Source organism: Pelophylax lessonae, assembly GCF_965119305.1.
Source record: "Pelophylax lessonae genome assembly, chromosome: 8".
Classification (NCBI taxonomy): domain Eukaryota; kingdom Metazoa; phylum Chordata; class Amphibia; order Anura; family Ranidae; genus Pelophylax; species Pelophylax lessonae.
The window spans coordinates 134,518,426-134,528,485 of NC_138775.1; the positions used below are offsets into that span (position 1 = coordinate 134,518,426).

A 10,060-nucleotide genomic window follows, 5' to 3' on the forward strand; every position below is an offset into this window, starting at 1 on the left:
AGTGTCTGAATGCAACTTAAGACCCAATGTTATATTGTGTTGATATTGCAAAAATAGAAGGACTTATCTGAGATGTGTAAGACGATTATATGTAATTAAAAGGAAAGATAAATGATATGCAATTGTAATTATAACATACTGAAAATAAGGTAACACATATATGTAATCTATCTAAATACTGTTATTTCTCACACAGACAAAAGAAATGATATGCTCCAGATGAAGCTTTTTTGTCTAAGAAAGCGAAACATGTCGAGCAAAGGTCATATATTACATGGTGAATGTTAACTTATATTTTCAGTCGACCCTGCTGACCGGCACCATACTGCTTGGGTGTCCGTCGGCGGTTCTTCTGATAACAAGCAATACGTTTCCAAGGATTATATGACTACTAATGATCTTGTACTTTGAACTGTATGTAAACCGACTTTTATAAGTTCTATGCACTGAGATATTGTACAACATAGACCATTGTTGTGTGGTCTCACTGTGTCCTTAATACACAATTATTTGCCTGTATTTTTCTATGATTTTAAAATATTTAGTTCTGTGTTGAATAAAAGAAATCTTTTTAACAAAACTCCTGTGCCCGAAATCTCTGTTTCCCAATCCTTCCAAATGCTTGGTAACAGTGTACAGCGGCTCGAGGTGCTGGTGCGTAGCCCTGATTCGGCCAGGGCTGACGAGGCCGATTTCGGGGACAGTCTTTCTGTATGTGCCCCATTTGGTTGCAGAGATGGCACCGGGTATGGGCTCCTGGTTGGTACCTGGGGTACTGACTGTTACCTCCTCCTGAACGTGGGCGTGCTGGTTCGGTAACTGCTGGTCGGTGATAGGGTTGCTGGGCAACTACCCTAGGCGGTGGTCGTTGTTCCCGTCTAGTGTCTTGGTGCTCATCTGCTAATTTAGCAGCCTCTGGAAGGGTGCAAGGTTTACGGTCCCTTATCCAGAGCTGCATTTCTTGAGGTAGTCTCCGGAAAAACTGCTCCAACAATAATAATTGCAAAACATCCTCTCGTGAAGTGGCTTGTGTTGCATCTAACCATCCGGTGGCCGCCCTGTGCAACCGATGGGCAAACTCAGTGTGGGAATCTTGGTCCTGCTTTTTAAGATCCCGGAATTGGAGTCGGTATGCCTCGGAGGTGATGGCATACCTGGTCAAAATCGCCTGCTTAACTTTCTGGTAGTCCCGGATGTCGGCATTAGGTACTGCCCGATACGCATCGGCCGCCCGGCCAGACAATTTCCCAGCCAATATCTGTACCTGATCCTCTGGGTCAATGTTATGTAACTGGCACAGCCTCTCGAAGTCTTGCAAATACCCATCTATTTCTCCCTCCGTGTCCGTGAAGTTTTTAAATGCCTGGTACGGTATTTTGGGTTTACCTTGCGGCATGCTGAGTGGAGTTGGGTGTACTTGGAGAGGTTGTGGCTGGGGCCCCCTTATGGCCATGATGTATTCATGTACGTCTGCTGCGACCCGTTCATGGGTTTCCATTGATGGGGTACTTGGATACAACGCTATCCTGCTGAGAAATTCCAGTTCAAATTCCCGGTCTGTTTCTGGCCTTGCATCCATGGCTGCTCTGTCTTCTTCCATGAGTTCTTTGATCAGTGTCACCTTGTTCTTGTTGCTGGCTATCTTGCCTCTTGCCTCCAGCAATGCTTTCAATGTCTGCCGCTTTAGCCGTGTATAATCCGTTCCCATTCACCAGCCTTTCGTGTAGTTTTACGTACTGCCGAACTCCGGTTTCACCTGAATGGTTTCTTTTCTCTTTGTTCGCATGAATACTGCCGAACGCTGCTTCGCTGTGTGGATAAAGATCCCGTCGCTTGCCACCAATTGTAGCGGAGTAGCCGTACGATCCACGATATCTCCACTGGTAGTCAGGCAGAGCATACAATAATCCTGGTAGCGTATAATATTAACAACGCTATAATAACCAGCAGACACATGGCTTGAAGGTCAACACTAGACTGCCTTGTTTATTGAAAAAACACAGGGATTACACTCAGCCAAAACCCCTCCCTCTTCGAGACATTCCACACACAAAACTGAACATCCCATAATACCTTACTCTGCCAGACAAACAATAGGACAATATCCAGTGGCTGTGTTTGCCACACGGGGTCTCCACAGAGGGACAGCAGGGGTTTCCAATACACATTCATGAGCCAGCAGGTAACACAATACAAAATCCTACAGGTACTGCTCGGGTTACGTTTACACATACAATGCACACATAATACAGTTGTACAATCATTCCTGACAGAATACTCTGTAAGTGGAGATGTTTGCCACAGCCGGATATCACTTCAGTGTTGATCGTGCAGACTTTTTCAAATAGGCTATTGTACAACCAGCCCGCCCTTACATGGGTCGACACTTGGCTGGTTCCTGCTGAACCAGGGCCGGATCCAGGGTGGGGGGGGGGCGCAACTGGGCAATTGCCCCTCAAAAAAGTATTACTCCAGAGTACCAAGTCCAAACTGAGCGGAGCCGCCACCTTCCTCTTCCACCGCATGCCTAGTGGGTGTTGGCTTCACCCACCTCCTCCCTTAAGCATCTCAAGGCTCCAGCACTGTGAAATATGAAAACATCTGTGTGATGCTGGCTGCCTCCTTATCTTAGTCTCTATTCCTCTTCCATGGGAGCCCCCCCACCAAAGCACCAAAGTATTACCTATAAGTGCATACAATAATACATGTCTAATATCACAGAATACAGTCAGGTATGGATGCCATTAGTTATGAAAAAAAAGTGCTGCCCTTTTAGTATTGACATTATTGTCTAGTTCAATCTTAACCACTTAAGGACCAGGTCTATTTCTGACACTTGTTTACAAGTTAAAATCAATATTTTTTGCTAGAAAATTACTTAGGCTGGGTTCACATGTGGGCGTTGGCGTTTTTCAGGCGTTTGTTTATCGTTTTTCCAGCCTTGTTTTGGCGTTTTTCAGGCGTTTTTTCAGGCGTTTTTGCAAGCGTTTACAAGCGTTTTACAGGCGTTTTTATAGGCGTTTTTTATAGGCGTTTTTGTGTAGTGACTTGGCCAATGAAAAGCATTGTGTTTTGTTTACAAAATTTGCAAAGGAACCTCCCAGGGACCTCCTCCCCTGCATTGGACCTCCCAGGGACCTCCTCTTCTTCATTTTGTTTTTTTCTTTTTTGTCTGTGTGAGTTCTCTGCTGCTTAAAATGGACGACAATGAAAGAGGATTTCTGTTTTGTGCATCACTTGCACTTCTGATGCTGGAGGAAGAGAAGGAAGAGAGTAATCGACAATACTGGGTCCATCCTGTGATTGCTAATCGGCGACAGCGTGGCCAGTTCTGGGCAATGTATGATGACCTTCGTGTGCACGAGGACAAATTTTTTCAATACACACGGATGTCAGTAAAAAGGTGGGTACATCTCCTAATATCCTCAATAAGCTTGTACTATGAATGATATATTATTTGCCCACTAACAATCAATATTATATTGTACAGTTTTGATGAGTTGCTGGAGTTACTCTCTGCACATCTTCAGCGACAAGACACTGATTTTCGTGACTGTATTCCACCTGTGGAAAGGCTGATCATTACACTGCGGTAAGCAACAACCCACGTCCCCATCCCCCATCTCTCAAACCCCATCTCCCTCACCCTACTCCACTTACAATCAGTGCCACGTATCAGTGCCACGAATAAGTGTCCACCAGTGCCACGTATCATTGCCACGTATTAGTGCCACGAATAAGTGTCCACCAGTGCCACGTATCAGTGCCACGTATAAGTGCCACGAATAAGTGTCCACCAGTGCCACGTATAAGTGCCACGAATAAGTGTCCACCAGTGCCACGTATAAGTGCCACGTATCATTGCCACGTATTAGTGCCACGAATAAGTGTCCACCAGTGCCACGTATCAGTGCCACGTATCATTGCCACCTATTAGTGCCACGAATAAGTGTCCACCAGTGCCACGTATAAGTGCCACGAATCATTGCCACGTATTAGTGCCACGAATAAGTGTCCACCAGTGCCACGTATCAGTGCCACGAATCAGTGCCACGAATTAGTGCCACGAATAAGTGTCCACCAGTGCCACGTATAAGTGCCACGAATAAGTGTCCACCAGTGCCACGTATAAGTGCCACGTATCATTGCCACGTATTAGTGCCACGAATAAGTGTCCACCAGTGCCACGTATCAGTGCCACGTATCATTGCCACGTATTAGTGCCACGAATAAGTGTCCACCAGTGCCACGTATCAGTGCCACGTATCATTGCCACGTATTAGTGCCACGAATAAGTGTCCACCAGTGCCACGTATCAGTGCCACGTATCATTGCCACGTATTAGTGCCACGAATAAGTGTCCACCAGTGCCACGTATAAGTGCCACGAATAAGTGTCCACCAGTGCCACGTATAAGTGCCACGTATCATTGCCACGTATTAGTGCCACGAATAAGTGTCCACCAGTGCCACGTATAAGTGCCACGTATCATTGCCACGTATTAGTGCCACGAATAAGTGTCCACCAGTGCCACGTATCAGTGCCACGAATTAGTGCCACGAATAAGTGTCCACCAGTGCCACGTATAAGTGCCACGAATAAGTGTCCACCAGTGCCACGTATAAGTGCCACGTATCATTGCCACGTATTAGTGCCACGAATAAGTGTCCACCAGTGCCACCTATTAGTGCCACGTATCATTGCCACCTATTAGTGCCACGAATAAGTGTCCACCAGTGCCACGTATCAGTGCCACGTATCATTGCCACGTATTAGTGCCACGAATAAGTGTCCACCAGTGCCACGTATAAGTGCCACGTATCATTGCCACCTATTAGTGCCACGAATAAGTGTCCACCAGTGCCACGTATAAGTGCCACGAATCATTGCCACGTATTAGTGCCACGAATAAGTGTCCACCAGTGCCACGTATCAGTGCCACGAATCAGTGCCACGAATTAGTGCCACGAATAAGTGTCCACCAGTGCCACGTATAAGTGCCACGAATAAGTGTCCACCAGTGCCACGTATAAGTGCCACGTATCATTGCCACGTATTAGTGCCACGAATAAGTGTCCACCAGTGCCACGTATCAGTGCCACGTATCATTGCCACGTATTAGTGCCACGAATAAGTGTCCACCAGTGCCACGTATCAGTGCCACGTATCATTGCCACGTATTAGTGCCACGAATAAGTGTCCACCAGTGCCACGTATAAGTGCCACGAATAAGTGTCCACCAGTGCCACGTATCAGTGCCACGTATCATTGCCACGTATTAGTGCCACGAATAAGTGTCCACCAGTGCCACGTATAAGTGCCACGAATAAGTGTCCACCAGTGCCACGTATCAGTGCCACGTATCATTGCCACGTATTAGTGCCACAAATAAGTGTCCACCAGTGCCACGTATAAGTGCCACGTATCATTGCCACCTATTAGTGCCACGAATAAGTGTCCACCAGTGCCACGTATAAGTGCCACGTATCATTGCCACGTATTAGTGCCACGAATAAGTGTCCACCAGTGCCACGTATCAGTGCCACGAATCAGTGCCACGAATAAGTGTCCACCAGTGCCACGAATCAGTGCCACGAATAAGTGTCCACCAGTGCCACGTACAAACACCTCCCTTTCCACCCACCATGTGCACCCGCAAGAGTGTCACTGGTTGGAATCCCAACCACGACACTACCTGCCTGGAGTTTGTATGTTCTCCCTGTGCCTGCGTGGGTTTACTCCCACACTCCAAAGACCTCCAACCTCCTCCCCCTTGTCCTCTACCCCAGGTATTGCTGATCCTGTGGCCCTGCAGCTTTTGCAGAACTAAAAGTCCCATTAACCATTGCAAGCTGCTGACAGTTACAAGCATGAGACTCCCAAATGCGCAGATATTATGTGATTTTTAGTCCCACAACAGATGGAGGGCCACAAGTTGAGCATCCATGCTCTACCCCTATGAATAAGCCATGCTATACCCCGTATGAATAAAATAGAGACACCAACACAACATTTGTACTTGTGGTACATTTTTTTTTAATTTTTTTAATCTGCTGAATTGCATAGAACTCTATGCTAAATAATAACAACTCTTGAACACAGGAGAGTGTCCTGAGCAAACATGAATGTTGCAACCGAAAACTGTATACCAAAAAAATTACAAATTATGAAATGTAGGGGAGCTTGGGCATAAATTGTCAAACATTGCTCCCTGTGTAAAGTATGGGGATGGAGCAGAAGAGGGGTTTGGGTAATGGGGAAAACCGGAGTAGGGAGGTGGTCGTGTTGGCGGTGGTGGTGGTGCGAATGAGGATGGTGCATGGTGGTAAGTACGTGGAGGACAGGTAATTTGGGAAGGTGCTGAGGTAATTTGGGAAGGTGCAGAGGTAATTTGGGAAGGTGCTGAAGATGGGCAGGGTGGGTCATCAGAGGGGATGAAGGAGGAAATGCAGTCCAGCATTGCCTTCCGCATTGCTATCTGCCTTGATTCAGGGACCTTGTCAACAAATGGCTCCAGACTTCTTAGAAACATAATTGTAGGGTTTTCCTGCCTTCTTTGTACAAATTGCGACATCATGCCCACTATTTGGTTAAATCTATCATTTCTTCGTTTTGGTGGCCTTGTGGTTGCTCGCCGTAGTGTCGCAGCAGGGGGGGGAAGCATTTCAGGGCTTCTTGATACCTCTGTCAAAGGTCTTTCTTCTACTTGGGGTTCTGTATTATCTGGAACTGGCATTTCAAGGGAGGGAGATGCTAATTCAGTTAATGACATGTCCGGTACTGCCATGTCCATAAATTGCATTTCTCGTTGTTCTTCAATTTGTATTTCTTGACTCTCCTCCACTTCGTTGTCGTCCTCTTCTTCAGGAGCTGTGTTGCTCCAGGAACTCTGGGTACTGTGGAAAAAAAAAACATGCTCTAGAATGTCTGCATGCATACTTTATATGTAACTTTCAAAGTAACATGACCTACTTATTCATTTGTAGTGAAGGCCACAGAAAGTCAAGGTCTTTTGCATGAATATATTGCGGCGGTTCCTCAGCTGCCTGCCCACTCCGGAACTCCCTTAACTGGCGCTTATAACGGGCATAAGCGTCCTTCAAGCTTTTCCATTTACGTTTAAGTTGAAAAACTGTTAAAAAAAGAAAATAATTATGTTTTTTTTTTCTTTTCCACAGGTACTTAGCAACTGGTCAATCCCTGGCAAGTTTACACTTTGCATTTATGATTGGGAAATCTACAGCTAGCTACATTATACGGGACACTTGTGACAAAATCTGGGATGTCTTACATGATGGGGAGATGGCCCAACCTAAGGAGGACGAGTGGCTCTCTATTTCTAAAGTCTTTTGGGAAAGATGCAATTTCCCAAACTGTGTAGGAGCTATAGATGGCAAGCATATACGAGTAATTAAACCAGTTAACAGTGGTACAAAATATTTTAATTATAAAAAATATTTCTCTTTTGTTCTATTGGCGGTCGTGGATGCCAATTATTGCTTCCGCTACATTGATATTGGCTCTTACGGGAGTAGTTCGGACTCCAGCATCTTTGCGCATTCTACTTTTGGCCAGATGCTACGTAACAATAACCTAGACCTACCTGATAACAATCCACTACCGGGAACCAATGGTCCACCTGTCCCCTATGTGTTTGTTGGGGATGAAGCGTTTGCGCTTCATGAACACCTTCTAAGGCCATACTCAAGCCGAAACCTCAATGTGGAGAAGAGGGTGTTCAACTATAGGCTAACCAGAGCAAGGAGAGTGGTTGAGTGTGCTTTTGGCCTGCTATCAAACAAATGGCGATTTTTACACAGCGTCATAAATCTCAACATGGAAAACGCAATATGCGCAGCCAAGGCAGCGTGCATAATTTTGTAAGGAAGCGGGATGGTGTGTGCTTCGAAGATGCTTTAATGCAAACAATGCAGAGGGCACAATGGAGCGGGAGTCGTGGGAACACAACTGGTGCATATGTTCGAGATACCTTCAACAACTTCTTCATGAACACAGGACAGGTTCCATGGCAAATGGAAGCCATTGAAAATTGCTAATGACAATTGATAAGTGACAATCTCTGTATTGATGTGCATTAAATAAATTTAAAGGTATCATTTCAAATAAAGGTATTATTGCAATCTAACATTCTGTATTGGTGTGCATTCATGGTATGATACAAAGTGCTTATTTGTGGTGTCATGTGACCAGGGATTTTGTTTGAGCAATTAAACTACAAGGTAAGAAAAAAAAGTATAGCCAGAGCGAGAGCATTATTAAAAAAAAAACAACCCTCTACTCCATTCACACTACTCTGACTTTTCGGGCGACTTCTCAAGTCGCCCCAAGTAAAGGTGGCACTGATACGTGGCACTGGTGGACACTGATACGTGGCAATGATTTGTGGCACTGATACGTGGCACTGGTGGACACTTATTTGTGGCACTCATGTGTGGCACTGATATGTGGCACTGGTGGACAATGATTTGTGGCACTGATACGTGGCACTAGTGGACACTTATTCGTGGCATTAATACGTGGCACTGGTGGACACTTATTCGTGGCACTGATACGTGGCACTGATACGTGGCACTGGTGGACACTTATTCGTGGCACTAATACATGGCACTGATACGTGGCACTGGTGGACACTTATTCGTGGCACTAATACGTGGCACTGATACGTGGCACTGGTGGACACTTATTCGTGGCACTGATACGTGGCACCGATACGTGGCACTGGTGGAAACTTATCCGTGGCACTGATACGTGGCACTGATACGTGGCACTGGTGGAAACTTATTCGTGGCACTAATACGTGGCACTGATACGTGGCACTGATACGTGGCACTGGTGGAAACTTATTCGTGGCACTGATACGTGGCACTGATACGTGGCACTGGTGGACACTTATTCGTGGCACTGATACGTGGCACTGATACGTGGCACTGGTGGAAACTTATCCGTGGCACTGATACGTGGCACTGATACGTGGCACTGGTGGAAACTTATTCGTGGCACTGATACGTGGCACTGATACGTGGCACTGATACGTGGCACTGGTGGAAACTTATTCGTGGCACTGATACGTGGCACTGATACGTGGCACTGGTGGACACTTATTCGTGGCATTAATACGTGGCACTGATACGTGGCACTGGTGGAAACTTATTCGTGGCACTGATACGTGGCACTGATACGTGGCACTGGTGGAAACTTATTCGTGGCACTGATACGTGGCACTGATACGTGGCACTGGTGGACACTTATTCGTGGCATTAATACGTGGCACTGATACGTGGCACTGGTGGAAACTTATTCGTGGCACTGATACGTGGCACTGATACGTGGCACTGGTGGACACTTATTCGTGGCATTAATACGTGGCACTGATACGTGGCACTGGTGGAAACTTATTCGTGGCACTAATACGTGGCACTGATACGTGGCACTGATACGTGGCACTGGTGGAAACTTATTCGTGGCACTAATACGTGGCACTGATACGTGGCACTGATACGTGGCACTGGTGGAAACTTATTCGTGGCACTGATACGTGGCACTGATACGTGGCACTGGTGGACACTTATTCGTGGCATTAATACGTGGCACTGGTGGACACTTATTCGTGGCACTAATACGTGGCACTGATACGTGGCACTGGTGGAAACTTATTCGTGGCACTAATACGTGGCACTGATACGTGGCACTGGTGGAAACTTATTCGTGGCACTAATACGTGGCACTGATACGTGGCACTGATACGTGGCACTGGTGGAAACTTATTCGTGGCACTAATACGTGGCACTGATACGTGGCACTGGTGGACACTTATTCGTGGCAATAATACGTGGCACTGATTTGTGGCACTGGTGGACACTGATTTGTGGCACTGATACGTGGCACTGATATGTGGCATTGTTGGACACTGATTTGTGGCACTTATATGTGGCATTGGTGGACACTGACTTGTGGCACTGATTTGTGGCACTGGTGGACACTGATTTGCGGCACTGATTTGTGGCACTGGTGGACACTAATTTGCGGCACTGGACGCTGC

The 10,060-nt window shown here is 46.3% G+C and overlaps 1 protein-coding gene across 1 annotated transcript; it reads left to right on the forward strand.

Moving 5' to 3' along the window:
• Positions 1–3,284: 3,284 nt before the first annotated feature.
• On the forward strand, positions 3,285–7,884 carry LOC309562187 (uncharacterized protein; the record flags this gene model as incomplete). Its single annotated transcript, XM_082266309.1, has 3 exons — positions 3,285–3,403; positions 3,491–3,592; positions 7,179–7,884. Exons 1-3 carry the CDS (start codon positions 3,339–3,341, stop codon positions 7,882–7,884), a joined length of 873 nt encoding a protein of 290 aa, XP_082122435.1. The 5' UTR covers positions 3,285–3,338.
• Positions 7,885–10,060: the final 2,176 nt, after the last annotated feature.